We start from the raw sequence: 24,530 nt of genomic DNA, 5'->3' as shown, positions 1-24,530 counted from the left end.
TAATATATTCACTTTTTTTTTTTTTTAATTTCACTTTTTTCCCCGTTGCAAAATATATTTTCTCTATATCATACTCTGTCAAACAAAATTCACAATAATAAAAAATGTAAAAAAGAATTAAAAATAATTTAAAAAAATTTTGTATCCTTATTTTTCAATTTTAAATTATTAAATTAGTATTATTATTTTTACATTCTCATCATAATGAGAAAGTATTACATTTGTTATTTTTATTTTTATTTTTTATTTTTAAATTATTTTTTTCATTTAAAAAATTTTTAATTTTTAATTTTATTTTCTGTTGCAGGGATACACACCGCTTCATATAGCAATGCAATTTGATCATGAGAATATTTTCAATCTTTTGGTTCAAGTTTATGGTGAGGATAAATAAATAATTTTCTAATATTGAGAGAAAATAAGAAAAAGATTATTTTTATAAAAAAAAAAAAAAAAAAACAAAAAAATTGGTATTTGGAAAAAAGATAATAAACAGCCAATATCGATTTGTATTATCAGAATCAATGTATTGACATTGCAGAGATTTCCGTTTTTAAAAGGTGATAGGTAAAAAAAAAAAATCTATATTGTGTAAAGCACAATGATTGACAGACAAAAGTGATGTTTCCTTGACTTCGGCAAAAGTCAAAGTTTGTCTATTTATTCAAGATTAGATTTTTATCTTCATTATTATTATCTATTCGGTCTATTGGATTTAATCGATATATCAATATTATGTGAAAGATAAATAATATATTTTCATAAAGATGCTCTCGATTGATTATTATAATTATTTTGAAAAAAAAAAATTACGTTTTAAAAGAAAGTAAATTATAATTATAGAAATTTATATAATTTAAATTTTTGAAAAAATTACACACAGAGAAATATTTTATTTACATTTATTTGAGATAAATAAAATTTATTTCAAATAGAATTTATTTTAATTAAATAAAAATATATTTGTCTCAGAGTCTAATAACTTTTTATTTGTTTCAAATATGAAATTTAATTTAGCACAGATAATTTTTTATTTAGAGGAAATAAAATTTTTTATTTTAAATCAAAAAAAAAATTATTTGTAACGAATATTTATTTGGCTCTGAGACAAATATAATATTTCTCTGGGTGTACTCAATATAATTACAATTACAATTTTTATTATTATCAAATAATTAAGGTTCCCTCATTTTTATTTTTATTTTTTTTTTTTTCATAATTCCATTTTCCTTATTTTGGAATTTCCTAAATAAATATTTCCAAAAATAAACATTCCTTATACAATTTTCCCAAAAATAAATTTCTAAATCTATTAATTTTTTCAAATGATTTTTTGTATTTTATATAAACAGAAACTTTTTGAAATTTAAAGTACAAATGATTTTTTATTTTTTATATATGAACAGAAACGTTTTGAAATTCAAAATTCAAAATTCTATAATAAATGTAAAAAAAATGTATTTTGAAAAAATGAAAAAATTTACTTTAGAAAAAAATAATTAGGAAAAAGTGAATATTAGGAATTAATTAGGAAAATCGTTTGGGGGAACGAAAAATTAAATTATCAAGAAATTTATTGTTTATTATAATTTAATTATCTATAAATACTTTTTTTTAACAATTGATATTTTATTTTTAGGCGCAAATCAAGAAATTCGTGATTACAGTGGGAAAAAAGCAAGACAGTATCTAGTTTCTCAAGAGGCTGCGGTTAGTCAAGATACCTTTCGCAGTAAGTATTTTTGGTTTTATTCCTTTTTCTTCAAATTGATTTACAAATTTCAAGATTATTGTGAAACTTCTTCTCTATGTTCTGATGGACCAATATAAAAAAAAGCCGGTATTGCAACGTAATATACGTTATCCTGAATCTCTTTTCCCTCGGGGGCAAGAAGTTATTGCTTTGAGCAAAAGTGCATCGACGGGTGGTCTCGTGTCTTTGATTAGAAAAAAAAACCAGGTCTAGTTGACAATTTTTTTTTTTTTTATTATTATTTATTTCTTCCTGTAAACTCGTGCTATTATTCTATATCTCGGGTATTTTTTTCCAAAAAAAACAGACACATTATCTTCTTTATCATTATTCCATTATTTTATTTTTTTAATTATTTTTAAAATTATATTTTATTGTTATAGTACAGTTGAAATGTCTGCATGAAATTAATTCGTCGTTATTATGTTGATTCTAAAGCACGTTTTTTCTCAATCATTGAAAAAAAAATTCTTTTCTTTCTCTGCTTATTAAAGTAGTTAATATTTTTGTTAGAAAAAATTGCATGTTTTTATATTTTCATCGAAACTCTTCTATTAGAATTTTATTTACTTTTATATATTTTATTTAATTTTTAATATTTTATTTAAGTTTTAAAATTTTATTTAATTTTTAAAAATTTTTTTCTTTTATTTATTTTTATTTACTTTTTTTTTAATTATTTATTTAATCTATCATGTTTATTAGAAATTTGATTTTTTTTTGCAATCAAATATATTTTGAGCAAAACGAAAAAACTCGCTTTTGCAAAAGGTTTTGGTTCTTTGGTGATTTTGGGCACTGGATGTATTTCCTTCTGTTATAGGACTTACCGTAGCTGCTAAACTCAGGCAAGTTGAAAGAAGCACTTCTGCTAAATTTATAGTAAGCGATTATTAAAGTAAGAAAAAAACTTTGAGAATTGGGTTTTTTTTTTTTTTGACGATAGTTGAATTAATAAACGTAAGTATAAGAAAAAAGACAACTCTGCAATTTTGGAAAATCTAATAATTTTTCATTCATTACAAAATTTTTTAATTAAAACACATCAAGTTAATTAACAACAAAAGAAAATGATTTCCAATATTAATTTGTCATTTTTCACATTGCTGTAGAATTTTTCTTAATTTTCCGCTTACTACTCTAGAAAAAAAAAATCCTTTTGCTTTTCATTCCTTTTTTAATTCATTTCCATCTTCTAGAATTGAATGCTTTATGAATAATTTACAATAATTATTTATTAATTATTTACGAAAAGAATTATTTTTTAATTTATTTTTATATTTCTTTCATTTATTTATTTATTTTTTTTTTTGTAATATTTTGTACCCTTTTTTACAAATAAAATAGGCGTAAATTTATTTTTTATGCATAACACGATTTTTCATTATATATACATACATTTACACATAATAACAATGATTGCTATCCAGAGTGAAAACATACGTGTTGTATATAAAGAATTAATTAACTCTCCTCTTTTTCTTTCACGCGAACGTCGCTTGCTTATAACGTCATCGTTAATTACTCACGACCAACAATTAAATAATTAAGTTTTACTGCTGTCATCGTAACAATAATCTACTTTTAACCAAAAATTTTCAATTAATTCTGTTATTAATATTTTTATTAACAATATTGGCTCTCGTAGATTTTAAGTTTTTGTTGGGTATAATCACGATTAAAAATATTAAAATGAAAAAGCAAATCTATTACATGCACTTAACCAATTAATAGATTTATTTAATAAATCGATAATATTTAAGTACTTCTCTTTTCTTTTTTACTTTGCTTTTTCTGTTTCTTTTTTTTTAATGTTACAGTTTTGTAAAAATAATATTTTTTATCTTTTTTTCCAGAAATAAAAGCAAGGAAAAAGCATGCAGGTAATTGTTTAAATTCATTAATTTCTATAATTATTAATTTACAAATATTACAAATTAAAAAAAAAATTTCTTTTCCTTATGATAAAAATACTCTTTTCTTTTTATTTTTTTTTTTAATTATAATTTTGTAAAAATAATATTCATTCATTTAAAGACGAAAAACGAAGTTATTCTTCTTGAAAATTCTTATTGTTATCCCAATTTATTGAAAAATATTTTTAATAAAATAATTTTTTTCTTTTTTTTTAGAGAAAGATCTTGGTTTTCTACGTATTGGATCGCTGAACGTACGCGTCAAACGCACAACGGAAGCCTTCAGCCAATTCCTGGGTGTGGCCAATAATGAAAAAATACACAAAAGTTTTGGTTCTGCTGATAATATTCAGGTTTTTATCTTTTTTATTTTATTTTTATCCATTAAGGTAGAAAAATATTGTTTTCTATCAGAATTCACATAATTTTGTGTAATTTGGCTGCAAAAAAATGGAAAAAATTTTCTTTTTTAAAAAATAGGCCTTGGATTGACTTTAAAGTGCAAAAGAAGTCAATTTTCATTTCAAGAAATGTTGAAAAAGTAAATTTTTTTATTTCTAATGAATTTAATTAGTTAATAAATATTTTATTTCAAATAACTATTGTTATTAGGTATTAAATTAATTATATTAATTAATAAGAATAATTCCATAGGAATATTATCAAGAAAATTTATTTCAAATATTTTAAAATCGAACTAAAACAAAATTTCACGATTTTATTTCAGTAGGACAGATTTCTAATAAAAATTCTTAATATTTCATTTTAAAAAAATTTTTAAATCTAATTCAATCAAATTATTCGAATTAAAAATTTCGATATAGTTTTGTTTTAATGAAATGAAAAATTTTGAAACATAATTAAGTTTTAAAGAGATTTTAATTGGAATTTATTTAAATAATTGAATTTCAAAATATTTTAAATTTTACAGAAATTTTTGAATTAAAAATGTTTATTTATTTATTTATATACGGGATTTTAAAATAAAGTACCCTTTCTTTTTAATTCTTGAATTTTGAAAGAGTTATAATTAAAATGTTTAGAATTAATTAAATTTCAGAAAGTTTTATATTGAAAATTTTTGGAGTTATAAAATTTTAGGTTTTAAATTAAATTTTTTTTAAGTTATTCAATTTCGAAAGATTAAAATTTTTTTAAAATTTTAGTTGCTGAAGATTTTTGTAATTCTTGTGAATAATTCAATTTTACAGAAATTTTTTAATTAAAAAAGTATTTTAAATAATTTGATGAAAATTATTGATTGACAATAATTTATAAAAAAAAAATTTTTTTAAATTGAATTTTGAAAGAATTATAATTAAAGTGTTTAGAAATAATTAAATTTCAGAAATATTTATATTGAAAATAGAAGTATGTAAATTTTAAAAGATTTTAAATAATTTTTACAAGTATAATTGAATTTCAAATTGAAATTTTTTGAAAGTTTTTTTAATTTGTGTGAATATTTAAAGTTCACAGAATTTTTAATTAAAAAATGTTTTAAATAATTAATTTTTTTGTTGAAAAACTCGATGGAAATTATTGGTTGAAATTATTATTAATTATTAAATTTAGATTTTTGGAAATAATTGAATTTCTGATGATTTTGAATTAATTTGGTAATTTTATTTCCTAAAAATTATTTTTTCTTTTTAAATTTCAAATAATTATTGAATGTTTTAAAATATTTAATTGAAAAATATTTTCAAATAATTGAATTTTTAAGAATTTTATTTAATTATTGAAAATGATTAATTTAGCGGTGAATTTTAGTTAAAATTTACTAAGTAATTAAATTTTGGAAGAGTTGCATTGTATACTAAAAAAAAGTCGTATTTTATTTAAAAATTTTGTTGAAATTGTAGAAAAAATTGTACAATCCGAGGCCTGTAAAAAAAAATATTGTAAATATTTAAATTAATTCTTCAAAAGAACATAAAATGATTTTTAATTTAATTATTTAATTAATTGTTGATTAATTGTTTTTATATTATTTTCAAAATTTCCAGCTCGATAAATTGATGCCACCGCCAAAATATGGAATTAAAAAACGTCGAAGCAGAAGAGCACAGGATTTCACATTGTCTAGGAACCAACATTCTACCAGCCAACCAAGTACACCAGTTTCACAAGGAAAGGTTTTGAATTATCGACAAAGACATGAGAATCGAAGACCAGCATCCACAATATCCACTATTTCTACAACTGTACCCACGTCACCTACGACATCAAATCCACAGAATGATTCAGATTCTGACACAGCTGGTTTCGATTCCGCTTGGCGTGGTGGTGGTTCTCACACTTAAAATTTACATTTCATTTCATTTATAAAATATTGATGAGAGCAATATTTATTTTAAACTATATATATATATATTTGCTACACATCATTCTATTTTTTGAGATATAAACTAAGTTAGTAGCGATATTAACTTGAGAAACGTTTAGCACAAAAAAAAACTCCCAATATTCAATTGAATTTGAATTGAGTTTGTTTTACTTTTTTTTTAATACTCTTAACATTTTATTTGATATATAGAACAATTTAGTTGGATTTATATTTTATTTTATTTGACTTTTTATAAATTAAAGCCTTGAATATTTTTTTACGCGAAAAAGAATGAAAAAGAGGCTACTTTTAAATATATTTAACTTGCCTACGTTATTGTATAATATTACTTTTATTTATTTCTTTTTGCTATGTTAATAATTGTCTTTTAAATTAATTATAGTAATCGAAAACTAAACAGATAGGGATAAAGAATATAAATACTATTGTGTAAATACGTAAATGACATTCTAATGAAAAAGAAATATATTTTTCGTTTTTACGTTATAAGGTTTATTCCTTACCCTTTACTCTGAAATTTTGGCTTATAAATAACAAAAGAGTGTTTTAGTGAAAATTATTTATTTCAAATTACAATTTTCTATTATTTATAATTGTTATAAAATTAAATTTCTAGCTTCAGATTTGTCTGAATTTAATTCAGTTTAGTACAAAATGATATATAATCAGATCAGGAATTTTCTTTTTTGCGATTAAAACTATAATTAGACACTAATTTTTCTTAAATAAAATCACAAAAATTATCTTACTTGTGCGTTGTTACATTAAAAAATAAGTGCACTTATTTTCTTTTTCGAACTTACTTTTATTATCTCACTAATGTTAATAAATTTTGTAAATGTTTAAGAAATTGTGCCATTCGACAGAAGTGAACTTGAGGCAATATTTATTCTTTCAAATTGATTACTGCAATATTCATAGACTCCATCTTCAAATTGTTCACATTTTTTTTTTAAATATTCTTTAAAAGAAAATATCCATTCGTCTAATTTTTCTTCAACCGAAGAATATAAATTAATTAATACTTTCATTAATATTTCTCGAAATTGTTGAGATTCACTAACCAATTCTTCTAAACTTTCTTTGATACAAGTTTTAATGTAATTCCATAGAAAGTCAACAGCTCTTGCGAGAATATTTGATACAGGATTTTTTTCTTCAATTAATGCTTTTACTAATTTAATTGAAATAATAAGAAGTTTTGTAAATATAACGTCGGCCTTATCAATTTTACTAATATCAGTTAAAACATAAAAAAAGTCTTTTATCTTTGGTGTTGCAAGAGCAGCTAATTCTTTTGTATGTCGCGCTATAAAGTCAGTAAGAGCATTTTCAAAAATACTCTTATTAGGAATAGTGATATTTGTTGTAACAATAGGCGTTCGCATTGCTAAAGAAGTATTTGAATCAGTCATCGAAAAGCTTTTTACAAAATCAATCGGATTCTTAAATGTTTTACCATTAATCACAATATTACCATCAATAAAAGCAGGTTTAATTCCCTCAGAAGAAAAATTTTTCTTATTTCTTATTATTGATGCGAAAAATTCATCTTTATTTTCTATTTTATTGATTCCACGAATAATTTGTTCTTTCAATTCCACTGGATTTTCAATAATTGATTTTGTATTATTAACCATTTTTTTAAATGCCTTTTTATGTCTATTACTTCTTAAACTTGCTTCATAATTTTTAATAATTGAATTTTGATGATTTTCTATCAATGTTTTTGAACATTTATAATTCATAACAGAATTACCCAATACAAGTAATGTTGCAATTAAATTAAAAACATCTTGTTTAGAAACTGTTTTTGATTCTTTATATGTATCGTAAATATTAAAAATCGATATACCAGCATTTATTCCAGTTGCAGTTAAATTACCAATTTGTACACCATCGTGAACCAATTGAAATGTTCTACTTATTGATGAACCTTTTGCAATTGCTCGCGTCAATAAAATTGATCCTCCAGCCGATGCAACTCCAAATGCACTCGATCCAATATTAAACCAACAGGAAAATCCTTCTCTATTCAATATATTAATCGATTGTTGATGTTTAGAACGATCAACTAATGTTTGAGTACTTCTGCCTATTGTCCAAAGTGAACTCACACCAAGTCCAACACTACCTGAAAATAATTTTTTAAATGAAAATTTTATTGAAAAACGTAAAAAAAAAATTATATTTTCAGAATTGCCACAAGTCAGAGAAGTCAGGAAATTTAAAAAAAATATTTTTTGCCTTAAATATATGTTTAAAGGGAGGGATCGGTGAAATTTCAACTCATCGAAATTAATGTTGTCAATTTTTTTTCTGGCATTATTTGAGATCTAAAATTATTGTGAATTATTAAAAAAAAAATCATGAAAAAAGCCAACAAAAAAAATTGCCGATAAAAATAATAAAAATTGTTTAATTTTAATTATTTAGTTTAATTTTAAGTTTAATTTTAAAGGAATAATTATTAAAATTGAAACCAAACAAACATAATTGGTTTTGTTTAGGGGTAACAATTAAAAAAAAAAAAAAAAAATTTCGAACCTGAAATCACATTTTACCATGAAAAATAAAAAAAAAGTCATTTTCAACAATTTTACAATTTTTTTTTATTTTTCAGAAATCTTATTTTTTTGGAAAAAATTAAATTTTTCAAAATCCATACGATCCAGCTGATAAATTAAAATGGTTACAATCATGTACAATTTTGAAGATGTTAATTTGCAGTCTTTTTAAAAAATTGTCAAAATTTACATAATAAAATATTTTTGCCATTGTAAGATATTTCCATTCTCCAGTCAACTTTACGAAAAAAAAGTTTTATTTATTCAATAAAAATACTTCCGCTTTACCAGACTTATCCTTGATATAGTTATTAAGTGGGAAATTAAAAAAGAGTGTTTTAACATTTGTTGACAGCTATTAGAAAAAAGAATAATAATTATTAAAATATATTTAGAAAAATATGGAGAATAATATATTTATTAATTTTTAGTAATTTACAGGCAATATTGACGAAAATGCTAAGTAAATACTAACACTTTCTTTACAAAAATAATATCTGTCACGCGCCACTAGACTTCGAAATCCAACGAAGATGGGCTTGACAGCTGTATGTATGTACATAGGTAAAGAAACCAATTTATTAAACCTTGGAATACTTGAAGTTTTTTATTAAAAAAAAATTATATAATAATAAAATGTTTGGTCTGTCCTTCTGTCCTAACTTGAAGTTGGCCTTTTTCTGATTTCACGTATTTTTTTGAATAGTAATCTTATGACGTGTGAAATTTTGACAATTCTTTTACTCATTTTTGCCAAAGTTGTATAATTGTGTTTCCAAATTTCGGAATAAGTTTCTTTAAAATTCCAAATTTGAAAATTCAATTCACGAAGCTGAAGTACACAACGTTTACCAACGAAATTTTTTTTAAAGTTGTATGATTCAAAAATTCTATACAAATACAAAAAATTTATGATGAGAAAAAAGATGCGCCAGGAAATTTCGTACAAGATAGTAATTTGAAAAAAATTTATTTTTAAAAATTAATTTTTAAGGTACCAGGGGCCAACGAATATCTATTAAATATTAATTATAAAAATACAGGCCTCGAATCAACTTAAAGACACAAAAAAGTCGTTTTAGTCGATTTATATTAAAAAAAAAAAGTGGATTTGTTTTTTATTTTAACAAAAATATTTTACAGATTTTCAAATAAAATTTTTTTTTTTAATAATAATCCTTTTCGAAGGGTTAAAGTTGAAATTTTTAGAAATAATTAAATTTCAAAAGATATTGTAAATTTTCAAACAATTATTAAATTTTACAGAACTAAAAATAATTTATCAAACAATTTTTGGAAAACATTTTTTAAATTTAATTAAATTTTCAAAGATTTAAAATTAAGATTTTTGAAATTAATTGAAACTTTAAGTGTTTTATAATTAAAATTTTAGATAATTTCACTAAAAACTTATTAGAAAATGCGGACAAAATACAATAATTTCAAAAATGGTTTCAGATAGTTGAATTTTCAAAGAATATTATTAAAATAGTTAAAAATAATTGAATTTCCTTAGAGTTATAATTGAAATTATTAAATTTCAAAAAAAAAATTTTCGATTGAAAATTTTAGAAATAATTTAAATTTTAGATGCTTTTAAATTCAAATTATTGAAAATTCAATTAATTTTGAATTCAAATTTTTGAGAATAATTAAATTTTATTTGATTTTAAATTTGGAAAATAATTGAATTTCAAGTTTATTTTGAATTGAAAATTTTGGGAAGTAATTGAATTTGAATTGAAATTTTGGATAATAATTTAATTTAAGTTCATTTTTGATTGAAAATTTGGATAATTAATTTTGAATAGAAATTTTAGAAAATAATTGAATTTTATTTCATTTTAAATTGAAAACTTGGTAAATAATTAAATTTTAAATTGAAAATTTTTGATAATTATTGAATTTTAATTGATTTTGAATTAAAATTTCGGGTAATAATTGAATTTTAGTTTATTTTGAATTGAAATTTTTAAAAAATAATTCAATTTTATTGTGATATTTTTTTTAAATTATAAACAATTGTTAAATTTCATAAAAATTTTAATTGAAAAATAATTTTGATATAATTGAATTTGTGATGTATTTCATTAAAATTATTAAAAATAATTAATTTAGTGAAGAATCATTTTAGTTCAAAATTTGTTAAAAAATTGAATTGAAGAAGATCAGAAGAAGATATAAATTTAATACTAAAAAAATGTATCCGAGGCCTGTAAACATATAATTTTCATTATTATCATTTAATATGTAATAATATTCTAATAAATTAAATTATTATTGATTATATGAATCTTTAATTTCTTTATAACAAACAATTAAATACTCAATTTTGCTCGCTTGCGCGCGTTTAATTTTGCTAGTAATTAATAAAATAATAAAAAATAAAAAAATTTTTTTTACGATAGTAAAATTTTGATTGTTATTTAATTTTTATCCATGTAGAAAAATACAGTTCTGTCGGGCATCTAAATTTCTTTTTAACAATAAGAAAAGATGATTTTGAATCGACAATAGAAAATTGAATTTTTTTTAGATACAACTGGTTCAATCTGACTGTAATTGTTTGGAATTTTGAAAAAAAAGGTAATATTACAAAATAAGCAATATTACCAAAAATAAATTTTAATTTAAATATAATAATATTTTAATTGGCTTAGATATTTATTATTTTCTGCCTTTTTAATAATAAAAGAAACACACTATTTTTTTATTAAAATGTATATTAAATTTAGTTAAATACTAAATTTAATAACTTCTTAGAGATATAAAAATTAAAATAATTAGATTTTTTCTCCCTCATTCTCTCACACTTTAATTTTCCATTCCATATTCAATGCAAAATGTAACATTATATAAAATAAATCAATATTTATAATTATTTTGAATCAAAATAATTATATTTAACGAAATATCTATATAAGCGATTGTTAAATAACATATTCGACAATTATTAATATTTAATTTATATATAACACAAAAATGTTCTATTCAAGCATACTTCACGTCAAAAACGTTCTTCATAAAATTCAAAATATCCTAAACAAACTAGCACCTACATGCGTAATTTTTTTTTCACCACAGTCAGATAAGTTTGGAAAATTGAACAAAGTGGTTGTGCACAATGAAGTTAATAAGTGTATGTATTGTTAGTTACTTTCTATGGACGAAATTCCTAGGAATATCTTCAACAAATAATTCTTATGATGGATTGATAAAATACCTAAACAAAGAGCAACCTCATGAGGTGGTATTTGTTCTCGAAAATGAACTGGATGATCCAGTAATGAATTCTCTTATGACAGCAGTTAATATGAATTACCCATCTTTGATTATGACCTACGATATATTAAATAATAAAAATTGGAAGGAAATCAGAGATTATTATAAAGTAGGAGAGTCAACACTTTTTGTTCTTCAGAATAAAACTATCAATTTTAAACATATGCTAAGAATGTCATCTCGGCGTTATAAAAAAAGAGTTTTAATTATAAATTCTTTTCTTTCGAGTCAAAATGATCTTAACGATACCTTAAAGATCCATTGGGAAGAAGGTGGTTTAGATATTTCTGTATTGTCACACAATCATCAATGGAAAGTTATGCTTAACGCAAGTCATAAATATGAGGTACCTTTTATAAGCCAAATAAACCCTTTAACTGAAAAAGTTTCCTTTGAGAATTTGTCATTTGAAAGCCAATGGTTTCAAAGTAAATTAAATAGTATCCATCATTTCAACTTAGAAAATATTGGTGAAATGAGAACTTTTAAAAGATTCAATTTCTACACTTCAGGCGGTTCAAATGTCATTTTAGGATTCAAAAATTTTAAATTTGTTGTTCCAAAGACGTTAAAACACTCTAATGACATGAGTCTGTCTGAAGAATTTTGGTACTTGATTTTGGGAACAATTGGCATGATTGTCATCATTCGATTAACAGCTTTTTATATGAGATTCGAGAGGAGTACATGGCAAATATTGAACATCTTTCAAATTATAATTGGAATGTCTACTGCCCGTGAACCGAAAAAATTTGTGGAAAGAATAGTTTTTGGCTCACTATTGATAACATGCGTCGTCTACTCTGGTTATTTTTATTCAGTTATTTTGGACATCACTTGGCCAGTAATATCCGAAATAAATACTCTCGAAGAACTTGCTAATTCATCTTTAACACCGATGGGCATGCGCGAAGATTTAGGTCCATTATATACATTATGTAGGAATAATTTAATTATTGAAAAACTTTGTTTAAAAATAGATTATCTATATACGATACCTGTCTACTACAATGATTATTGTATGACATACTTGACTGAACATAAGAACATATCTTGTCTTTTATCGAATGCTGAGAATGTTGTTAATGAGTACAACTCTAAAAATGAGGCAAATATTAAAATACTGGACGAAATTGTTTTTCAAGATTTCATTACCTACACTAATTTGTTGAATGTTCATAAAGATCTCCCTAAAAAATTAATTCGATCTGCTTTTGAATTTGGGCTACTTAAAGAACTTTTACCGTACAAAGTACGGGAAACCAAAATTTTGCCACCAGAGGTAATTGAGAAGGAAAAACTATTCTTCGTACTATTTCGTGTATTAGCTATTGGATATTCTCTCTCTTTGATTTCTTTTCTGATTGAAGTTTTCATTGCAATATTTGAACGCAGAATGTATACTTTTTACACGAGATTTAGATTTGCAAATTAGGGAGACATATTATCTGAAGCAAAAATAATAATTCTTCAATTGGGGTAAGAATAGTTTACTTATTTATATATTTTTGTCTGAAAAGAATAATTATCAATAATCTTTAACATCATAACATAAAAATTAGAAATAATAAATTAACTTAAATATAAGATAATAATAATTTAGCACTGGAATAGTACTAAAATATTATTTTAATTTTTCTATTTTATCTAATGTTATATATAAATATATCATATAACTTAAAAATTAGAGATTATTTCTATAAAATGCAAATTCATAGCAGAAAATGATTAAGAAAAAATTATTTTCTTGGGCAAAGATGTCGAAAGTCGAAAGAATTGAGAAGACGAATTTTTAAGTACCCATATATTTAAGTGGGTTTTAATATTTTGCATGGATGTGCTTTCTGATATTTATTTTGTGACGTTATTTGAAGAGAGGATTTTTAATTTTTGTTTCGAAACTATATAATAGAATGTTTAAAAAATGAATATGAAAAAAAAATTTGTAATGTTTTTCTCTGTTCCTCTAAATTTGTTCCAAATTAAAAAAAAAATACGAGTATTTTTTTTAATCCGAGAATATTTAGGGGTCACTAAATAAATATGAATTAACTATTATTATTATTATTATTATTATTATTATTTAATTGTAAAATTAATTTAAAAAAACGATAAAATGATAAATTTAATAATTTGTTAGTAAATAATTTTTTTTTAATGAAATTCTTTAAAAACCATCATAAAGAATATTAACAAATAATAAAATAAACTATGAATTACTAATTTTTACACCCTTTTTGGTTTGAAGCAGAACAAATTTTTAATTAATTTTTTGACAATTTTATGGGCTTTCATCAACTTCAAAATATTTTGCAATTTGAAAAAAATTACGAATATTTTTTTTTAATTGGGATCAATTTACCTAAGGTGTTAGAGAAAAAAATTTCTGACTTAACAATTTTAAGACCACATTATTGTGTAGTTTGCTTATTGTAGTGGAAAAATACACTCTTTCTATTGTTTTACCAATTTAAAAAAAATAATTTGTATTATTGAAATAAGTGTGATGATAATAAATTTATGTCTATTTACTTTAATTTACTCTAACATACAATATGTGTACAAAATATAGATTAAGAATAAAAAAACTTTTTTTTTTGGATTATATGATTAATTAGAGTTTTGCTGTTACTGTTATTAACAAATAATAATGATAATAATTTTAGTAAGTATTAAAATAAGTTGGGTAACTTTTATTTTTTAATTGAGAAATATCAAAAGAATTTTGTCTCGTATTATAATGTAAGTTTTTAACAAATAAATAAATTTTGTATATATTAAAATTAATGTTTTAAAAACAATAAATTCTAATTTAGTAATTGTTTAAATAATTAAATTATTAAAGAAGTTTATTTCATTTTTTGAAAATGATAGAATTTGACAATTAACTTTTTTTTATAAATCATATTTTTATTTAATAGAAATAAAATAATTTTTTTTTACCTGAAAATAATTTTTAAATGAAAATTTAATTGAAAAACGTAAAAAAAAATTATATTTTCAGAATTGCCACAAGTCAGAGAAGTCAGGAAATTTAAAAAAAAAATATTTTTTGCCTTAAATATGTTTAAAGGGAGGGATCGGTGAAATTAATGTTGTCAATTTTTTTTTCTGGCATTATTTGAGATCTAAAATTATTGTGAATTATTAAAAAAAAAAAATCATGAAAAAAGCCAACAAAAAAAAATTGCCAACAAAAATAATAAAAATTGTAGAGGAAGTTTAATTTTAAAGGAATAATTGTTAAAATTGAAACCAAACAAACATAATTAATTTTGTTTAGGGGTAACAATTTAAAAAAAAAAAAAAAAAATTTCGAACCTGAAATCACATTTTACCATGATAAATGAAAAAAAGTCATTTACAACAATTTTACAATTTTTTTTTTATTTTTCAGAAATTTTATTGTTTTGGAAAAAATTAAATTTTTCAAAATCCATACGATCCAGCTGATAAATTAAAATGGTTACGATCATGCATAATTTTGAAGATGTCAATTTGCAGTCTTTTTACAAAATTGTCAAAATTTACATAATAAAATATTTATTTATTTATTTAACATATTTACGGGCAGTGCCCTTTCGTACAGTTGTACTTATAATAAAGGATTTGAAAATTAACAAAATATTGTTTCAATTGAATATTTTTGCCATTGTAAGATATTTCCATTCTCTTTACGATAAAGCCGTCAACTTTACGAAAAAAAAAGTTTTTCTTATTCAATGAAGATAAATAAAATAACTTCCGCTTTACCCGACTTATCCTTGATATAGTTATTAAGTGGGAAATTAAAAAAGAGTGTTTTAACATTTGTTGACAGCTATTAGAAAAAAGAATAATAATTATTAAAATATATTTAGAAAAATATGGAGAATAATATATTTATTAATTTTTAGTAATTTACAGGCAATATTGACGAAAATGCTAAGTAAATACTAACACTTTCTTTACAAAAATAATATCTGTCACGCGCCACTAGACTTCGAAATCCAACGAAGATGGGCTTGACAGCTGTATGTATGTACATAGGTAAAGAAACCAATTTATTAAACCTTGGAATACTTGAAGTTTTTTATTAAAAAAAAATTATATAATAATAAAATGTTTGGTCTGTCCTTCTGTCCTAACTTGAAGTTGGCCTTTTTCTGATTTCACGTATTTTTTTGAATAGTAATCTTATGACGTGTGAAATTTTGACAATTCTTTTACTCATTTTTGCCAAAGTTGTATAATTGTGTTTCCAAATTTCGGAATAAGTTTCTTTAAAATTCGAAATTCGAAAATTCAATTCACGAAGCTGAAGTACACAACGTTTACCAACGAAATTTTTTTTAAAGTTGTATATTGATTCAAAAATTGCATGCAAATACAAAAAATTTATGATGAGAAAAAAGATGCGCCAGGAAATTTCGTACAAGATAGTAATATGAAAAAAATTTATTTTTAAAAATTAATTTTTAAGGTACCAGGGGCCAACGAATATCTATTAAATATTAATTATAAAAATACAGGCCTCGAATCAACTTAAAGACACAAAAAAGTCGTTTTAGTCGATTTATATTAAAAAAAAAAAGTGGATTTGTTTTTTATTTTAACAAAAATATTTTACAGATTTTTAAATAAAAATTTTTTTTTAATAATAATATTTTTCGAAGGGTTAAAGTTGAAATTTTTAGAAATAATTAAATTTCAAAAGATATTGTAAATTTTCAAACAATTATTAAATTTTACAGAACTAAAAATAATTTATCAAACAATTTTTGGAAAACATTTTTTAAATTTAATTGAATTTTCAAAGATTTAAAATTGAGATTTTTGAAATTAATTGAAACTTGAAGTGTTTTATAATTAAAATTTTAGATAATTTCACTAAAAATTTATTAGAAAATGCGGACAAAATACAATAATTTGAAAAATGGTTTCAGATAGTTGAATTTTCAAAGAATATTATTAAAATAGTTAAAAATAATTGAATTTCCTTAGAGTTATAATTGAAATTATTAAATTTCAAAAAAAAAATTTTCGATTGAAAGTTTTAGAAATAATTTAAATTTTAGATGCTTTTAAATTCAAATTATTGAAAATTCAATTAATTTTGAATTTAAATTTTTGAGAATAATGAAATTTTATTTGATTTTAAATTTGGAAAATAATTGAATTTCAGTTCATTTTGAATTGAAAATTTTGGGAAATAATTGAATTTTAATTGAAATTTTGGATAATAATTTAATTTAAGTTCATTTTTGCCCGTATATTTTTTCTAAATAAATTATTTTTGATTGAAAATTTGGATAATTAATTTTGAATAGAAATTTTAGAAAATAATTGAATTTTATTTCATTTTAAATTGAAAACTTGGTAAATAATTAAATTTAAATTGAAAATTTTGGATAATTATTGGATTTTTAATTGATTTTGAATTAAAATTTCGGGTAATAATTGAATTTTAGTTTATTTTGAATTGAAATTTTTAAAAAATAATTCAATTTTATTGTGATATTTTTTTTAAATTATAAACAATTGTTAAATTTCATAAAAATTTTAATTGAAAAATAATTTTGATATAATTGAATTTGTGATGTATTTCATTAAAATTATTAAAAATAATTAATTTAGTGATGAATCATTTTAGTTCAAAATTTGTTAAAAAATTGAATTGAAGAAGATCTGAAGAAGATATAAATTTAATACTAAAAAAATGTATCCGAGGCCTGTAAACATATAATTTTCATTATTATCATTTAATATGTAATAATATTCTAATAAATTAAATTATTATTGATTATATGAATCTTTAATTTCTTTATAACAAACAATTAAATACTCAATTTTGCGCGCTTGCGCGCGTTTAATTTTGCTAGTAATTAATAAAATAATAAAAAATTTTTTTACGATAGTAAAATTTTGATTGTTATTTAATTTTTATCCAAGTAGAAAAATACAGTTCTGTCGGGCATCTAAATTTCTTTTTAACAATAAGAAAAGATGATTTTGAATCGACAATAGAAAATTGAATTTTTTTTAGGTAAAACTGGTTCAATCTGACTGTAATTGTTTGGAATTTTGAAAAAAAAGGTAATATTACAGAATAGGGGAGAGTGGTCCTATTTTGGCCCTGTGGGTAAAGTCGGCCCCCCCGCATTTCTCAGAGCTGGCGTTCGCGTCGAATTAATAATTTTAAACAAACTCCTTTTTTACATAAACTAAAATAATTATTTTAGTGTTTGTTAATATGTCACACCACAAAATTATTAATTCGAAGCGAACGCCAGCTCTGAAAAACCCGGGGGGGCGGACTTTACCCACAGGGCCGACATAGGACCACTCTCCCCTAAGCAATATTACCAAAAATAAATTTTAATTTAAATATAATAATATTTTAATTGGCTTAGATATTTATTATTTTCTGCCTTTTTAATAATAAAAAAAACACACTATTTTTTTTATTAAAATGTATATTAAATTTAGTTAAATACTAAATTTAATAACTTCTTAGAGATATAAAAATGTAATAAAATTAAAATAATTAGATTTTTTCTCCCTCATTCTCTCACACTTTAATTTTTTATTCCATATTCAATGGAAAATGTAACATTATATAAAATAAATCAATATTTATAATTATTTTGAATCAATATAATTATATTTAACGAAATATCTATATAAGCGATTGTTAAATAACATATTGGACAATTATTAATATTTAATTTATATATAACACAAAAATGTTCTATTTAAGCATACTTCACGTCAAAAACGTTCTTCATAAAATTCAAAATATCCTAAACAAACTAGCAGCTAGAAGCGTAATTTTTTTTTCACCACAGTCAGATAAGTTTGGAAAATTGAACAAAGTGGTTGTGCACAATGAAGTTAATAAGTGTATGTATTGTTAGTTACTTTCTATGGACGAAATTCCTAGGAATATCTTCAACAAATAATTCTTATGATGGATTGATAAAATACCTAAACAAAGAGCAACCTCATGAGGTGGTATTTGTTCTCGAAAATGAACTGGATGATCCAGTAATGAATTCTCTTATGACAGCAGTTAATATGAATTACCCATCTTTGATTATGACCTACGATAAAATAAATATTGTAGACCTAAACGTATTCGAAAATGATTTTTATTATAAATTAGGAGAGTCAACACTTTTTGTTCTTCAGAATAAAACTATCAATTTTAAACATATGCTAAGAATGTTATCTTGGCGTCATAGTAATAAAATTTTAATTATAAATTCTTTTCTTTCGAGTCAAAATGATCTTAACGATACCTTAAAGATCCAATGGGAACAAAATAGTTTAGATATTTCTGTATTGTCACACAATCATCAATGGAAAGTTATGCTTAACGCAAGTCATAAATATGAGGTACCTTTTATAAGCCAAATAAACCCTTTAACTGAAAAAGTTTCCTTTGAGAATTTGTCATTTGAAAGCCAATGGTTTCAAAGTAAATTAAATAGTATCCATCATTTCAACTTAGAAAATATTTATGAAATAATTTTTTTTAATACATCCCATTTCAAAACTTTAGACAGTGAAAATGTCATGTTAGGATTAAAAAATTTTAAATTTGTTATTCCAAAGACGTTAAAACACTCTAATGACATGAGTCTGTCTGAAGAATTTTGGTACTTGATTTTGGGAACAATTGGCATGATTGGCATCATTCGATTAACAGCTTTTTATATGAGATTCGAGAGGAGTACATGGCAAATATTGAACATCTTTCAAATTATAATTGGAATGTCTACTGCCCGTGAACCGAAAAAATTTGTGGAAAGAATAGTTTTTGGCTCACTATTGATAACATGCGTCGTCTACTCTGGTTATTTTTATTCAGTTATTTTGGACATCACTTGGCCAGTAATATCCGAAATAAATACTCTCGAAGAACTTGCTAATTCATCTTTAACACCGATGGGCATGCGCGAAGATTTAGGTCCATTATATACATTATGTAGGAATAATTTAATTATTGAAAAACTTTGTTTAAAAATAGATTATCTATATACGATACCTGTCTACTACAATGATTATTGTATGACATACTTGACTGAACATAAGAACATATCTTGTCTTTTATCGAATGCTGAGAATGTTGTTAATGAGTACAACTCTAAAAATGAGGCAAATATTAAAATACTGGACGAAATTGTTTTTCAAGATTTCATTACCTACACTAATTTGTTGAATGTTCATAAAGATCTCCCTAAAAAATTAATTCGATCTGCTTTTGAATTTGGGCTACTTAAAGAACTTTTACCGTACAAAGTACGGGAAACCAAAATTTTGCCACCAGAGGTAATTGAGAAGGAAAAACTATTCTTCGTACTATTTCGTGTATTAGCTATTGGATATTCTCTCTCTTTGATTTCTTTTCTGATTGAAGTTTTCACTGCAATATTTGAACGCAGAATGTATACTCTTTACACGAGATTTAGATTTGCAAATTAGAGAGACATATATTCTGAAGCAAAAATAATAATTCTTCAATTGGGGTAAGAATAGTTTACTTATTTATATATTTTTGTCTGAAAAGAATAATTATCAATAATCTTTAACATCATAACATAAAAATTAGAAATAATAAATTAACTTAAATATAAGATAATAATAATTTAGCACTGGAATAGTACTAAAATATTATTTTAATTTTTCTATTTTATCTAATGTTATATATAAATATATCATATAACTTAAAAATTACAGATTATTTCTATAAAATGCAAATTCGTAGCAGAAAATGATTAAGAAAAAATTATTTTCTTGGGCCAAGATGTCGAAAGTCGAAAGAATTGAGAAGACGAATTTTTAAGTACCCATATATTTAAGTGGGTTTTAATATTTTGCATGGATGTGCTTTCTGATATTTATTTTGTGACGTTATTTGAAGAGAGGATTTTTAATTTTTGGTTCAAAACTATATAATAGAATGTTTAAAAAATGAATATGAAAAAAAAATTTGTAATGTTTTTCTCTGTTCCTCTAAATTTGTTCCAAATTAAAAAAAAAATACTCGTATTTTTTTTAATCCGAGAATATTTAGGGGTCACTAAATAAATGTGAATTAATTATTATTATTATTTAATTGTAAAATTAATTTAAAAAAACATTAATCCATGATAAATTTAATAATTTGTTAGTAAAAAATTTTTTTTCATGAAATTCTTTAAAAACTATCATAAAGAATATTAACAAATTATAAAATAAACTATGAATTACTAATTTTTACACCCTTTTTGATTTGAAGCAGAACAAATTTTTAATTAATTTTTTGACAATTTTATGGGCTTTCATCAACTTTAAAATATTTTGCAATTTGAAAAAAATTATGAATATTTTTTTTTATTTGGGGTAAATTTACCTAAGGTGTTAGAGAAAAAAATTTCTGACTTAACAATTTTAAGACCACATTATTGTGTAGTTTGCTTATTGTAGTGGAAAAATACACTCTTTCTATTGTTTTACCAATTTAAAAAAAAATAATTTGTATTATTGAAATAAGTGTGATGATAATAAATTTATGTCTATTTACTTTAATTTACTCTAACATACAATATGTGTACAAAATATAGATTAAGGGGAGGGACCGCTGAAATTTTAACACATCAAAATTAAAGCTGTTTAAGGGTGGTCAATTTTTTTTCTGACAATATTAATTATTTAAATGTATAATATATCATGAAAAATTGAAAAACTATAAATTTGTTAATAATTTTTAAAATCAAATTCAAAATTCTCGAAAATTAAAAATTTAAACTTCTCTCACAATTTTAATTATTTTTGACTGCCGATTTTTTTATACGCTTGTTTCATGATTCTAAACAATCAAGCGTATGGATATTGAAAAATTTTAATTTTTTCAAAAAATGAAAATTTTGAAAAATAAAAATATTTGTAAAATTGTTTAAAAATTACCTTTTGTTGTTTTTCTCAGTAGAATAAGATTTTTGGTTGAAAAAAAATGTTGAAAAAAATTATTACCCCTAAACAAGATCAATTTTGATTGCTTTCAATTTTAGTGGTAATTTTGAAAAAATTCAACTACTTCCACAATTTTCATTATTTTTTATTGTCGAATTTTTTTTATGCTTTTTTCACGATTTTAAACAATCAATCGTATGGAATTTAAAGAAATTTAATTTTTCCAAAAAATAAATTTTCTAAAATGGCTAAAAAATTTTTTTTTTAAATTTTAATAATTTATAATAATTTTGGATCCTAAATTATGCCAGAAAAAAAATTGACACTCTTTAACAATAATAACTTCAGTAGGCTGAAATTTCACCGGTCCCTCCCCTTAAGAATAAAAAAACTTTTTTTTTTTGATTATATGATTAATTAGAGTTTTGCTGTTACTGTTATTAACAAATAATAATGATAATAATTTTAGTAAGTATTAAAATAAGTTGGGTAACTTTTATTTTTTAATTGAGAAATATCAAAAGAATTTTGTCTCGTATTATAATGTAAGTTTTTAAGAAATAAATAAATTTTGTGTAAATTAAAATTAATGTTTTATAAACAATAAATTCTAATTTAGTAATTGTTTAAATAATTAAATTATTAAAGAAGTTTATTTCATTTTTTGAAAATGATAAAATTTGACAGTTAACTTTTTTTATAAATAATATTTTTATTTAATAGAAATAAATCAATATATTGTAAAAGTTTTTTCTATTTTAAAAAGATTTTAAACTAAAAATTTCAAAAAATAATTCAATTATCGAAGAATTTTATAAAAATTATGAAATAATTAGGTTTTTTTTTTTAAATAATTCTTTTTATATTTTTGAAAATAATTGAATCTTCTAATATATTTGTATTAAAAGAATCGTAAATAATTAAAATTTTGTAAAATTTAATTTAAAACTTTGAAAATAATTGAATTTTCGAATATATTTGTATTAAGAAAATTGTAAGTAATTAAAATTTTGTAGAATTCAATTAAAAGCTTTGAAAAATAATTGAATTTTTAAAAAGAATTTTGCATTAAGACTTTTGAAAATATGTAATTGAATTTTTTTAACAGTTTGAATTGTTCTTTATACAATATTTTAACATAATTTTCATTTAATCAAATTTTAATTTATCACAATTTTTTTTAAATACAATTTACGTTCGATAAAAAAAAGAACAAAATTCAAAAATTTCAGGGAAAAACATAAAATATTGTCTGTAAAGTGAGGGAAAATTATTAATGAAAATTTTGTCGCAATCCTGAAAATGTAAAAAATAATTATATTTTGCAAAAAAAAAAAAATAAATAAATAAATATATTATTCTTACTTGCTGCAAGTGCAATAGCACCAACTGGTGTAACAAGTGATGCTGCACAAACTGCCATTCCTCCCAAACTAATAACAGTACTTGATGCGTCTAATTTTGTGAATATTTTATTCCGACATGCTGGAGATTCATGAATTTCCAATCGAATATAAGACATTTCCTCCGTCCATTGTTCACTTTCATCTCCTTGATATTCTCCATTATAAGGCACAACCATAATACAACGTGGTAATACATTATTTGTTAAATAACCCTCCCAATTTTTATAAACCCTTTCATTTGTATCAATATAATAGATTTCCATTTTTATACCATTCACTTTTGTCTCGTCATTCTTAATAATTGTAGTTTTTAAAACTTTAAATACTGGAATTGGATTTACATATTTCACTAGGCAATCTCCATTAAAATCTTCTTCTTTATGAATAATTTCATTTACCAATTTAATTGCCTTATCGTCAAATATCACATTGTAAATTAAACCACAGAGAATCATTTTATTTTCCTGTGTACCATGTTCAGCTATTTTTAAAAATAATCTATCAATTTTTTTCATTTGCATTGGTTTATATTGAAAAAGTGAATCTCCATCTTCATAATTTTGATTTTCTTCTGCCTTTGGTGGACCATATAAAATTATTCCAATGCAATTTTTAAGAATATATGATTTTTGAGGATCATATTCATTGAAATCACTTAAAAGCTCATAAAAGTCTTGTTGATATCTAGTTGCTGAGAAGACTAATAATTGCTAAATAATAAAGAGACATATATTTTTATTATTGAAGTAAACAGAAAATAATAGATTTGTAAATATTATATTCGAGTACCTTTATTTCTTCTTTGCTGATCTCCTCTTTTTTATTCTTATTCCTTGAAAACATTTTTAATTTATATATTAACTGTTTCGAAAACTATATCATTGAGAAATATTAAATTGTATATAGATATTATAAAAATGTTAAATCCACTGATGATGTAATTCGCAAAATAAATACAACGCAAATTTAAATAATAATGGGAAGCTCCTGAACTGGAATATAAATAATTGCAATTTGCAAGATAGATATATTATAAAATGTTGAATCAACTCTCAAATGATGTAATTATTCGTGAAATAATAATGGGAAGCACATAAACTGAAATATAAATAACATATTGCAATTTGTAGAGGTTAAACACGACTACAACCAGCGAAAATCATCTGCTACAGTAATACAGTTGGTACTACCTTCAGTAATATACGCATGCGTGGTGGACATATTTTCAAATTAAACTATATATTCCTAATTCTACTCTATTTTATAACAATTAATATATTTCTATTTACTTTTATAGAATATTTATTTTAATCTACTTTT

The 24,530-nt window shown here is 22.3% G+C and overlaps 3 protein-coding genes across 3 annotated transcripts; 2 read left to right on the top strand and 1 right to left on the bottom strand.

The window, feature by feature from the left end:
• The first annotated feature begins 287 nt into the window (after positions 1 to 287).
• LOC127281802 (uncharacterized) lies at positions 288 to 6,500 on the top strand. The gene is made up of 5 exons (XM_051305708.1): positions 288 to 380; positions 1,640 to 1,732; positions 3,610 to 3,636; positions 3,886 to 4,022; positions 5,679 to 6,500. Exons 1-5 carry the CDS (start codon positions 332 to 334, stop codon positions 5,973 to 5,975), a joined length of 603 nt encoding a protein of 200 aa, XP_051161665.1. The 5' UTR covers positions 288 to 331; the 3' UTR covers positions 5,976 to 6,500.
• Positions 6,501 to 6,563: 63 nt separating this feature from the next.
• Positions 6,564 to 24,367, bottom strand: LOC127281798 (uncharacterized). Its single transcript, XM_051305703.1, has 3 exons — positions 24,000 to 24,367; positions 23,170 to 23,920; positions 6,564 to 8,153 (listed from the first exon to the last, which is right to left on the bottom strand). The coding sequence occupies exons 1-3, from the start codon at positions 24,051 to 24,053 to the stop codon at positions 6,862 to 6,864; spliced, it is 2,097 nt and encodes a 698-aa protein (XP_051161660.1). The 5' UTR covers positions 24,054 to 24,367; the 3' UTR covers positions 6,564 to 6,861.
• Positions 19,484 to 20,828, top strand: LOC127281800 (uncharacterized). The gene is made up of 2 exons (XM_051305706.1): positions 19,484 to 20,378; positions 20,590 to 20,828. The coding sequence occupies exon 1, from the start codon at positions 19,486 to 19,488 to the stop codon at positions 20,332 to 20,334; it is 849 nt and encodes a 282-aa protein (XP_051161663.1). The 5' UTR covers positions 19,484 to 19,485; the 3' UTR covers positions 20,335 to 20,378; positions 20,590 to 20,828.
• Positions 24,368 to 24,530: the final 163 nt, after the last annotated feature.

This window comes from Leptopilina boulardi, unplaced genomic scaffold (genome assembly GCF_019393585.1).
Source record: "Leptopilina boulardi isolate dan_hultmark-lab unplaced genomic scaffold, ZJU_Lbou_2.1 LbouV2_278, whole genome shotgun sequence".
Lineage (NCBI taxonomy): Eukaryota > Metazoa > Arthropoda > Insecta > Hymenoptera > Figitidae > Leptopilina > Leptopilina boulardi.
This window is presented reverse-complemented; position numbering and strand designations above follow the sequence as displayed.

Coding starts and splice junctions, on each gene's coding strand:
- LOC127281802 (XM_051305708.1), top strand. CDS start 332: ATGCAATTTGATCATGAGAATATTTTCAATCTTTTGGTTCAAGTTTAT. Junction 381..1,639: donor TCTTTTGGTTCAAGTTTATG/GTGAGGATAAAT, acceptor TTTTATTTTTAG/GCGCAAATCAAGAAATTCGT. Junction 1,733..3,609: donor TAGTCAAGATACCTTTCGCA/GTAAGTATTTTT, acceptor CTTTTTTTCCAG/AAATAAAAGCAAGGAAAAAG.
- LOC127281800 (XM_051305706.1), top strand. CDS start 19,486: ATGAGTCTGTCTGAAGAATTTTGGTACTTGATTTTGGGAACAATTGGC.
- LOC127281798 (XM_051305703.1), bottom strand. CDS start 24,053: ATGTTTTCAAGGAATAAGAATAAAAAAGAGGAGATCAGCAAAGAAGAA. Junction 23,921..23,999: donor TCAGCAAAGAAGAAATAAAG/GTACTCGAATAT, acceptor TTTATTATTTAG/CAATTATTAGTCTTCTCAGC. Junction 8,154..23,169: donor TGCTATTGCACTTGCAGCAA/GTAAGAATAATA, acceptor AATTATTTTCAG/GTAGTGTTGGACTTGGTGTG.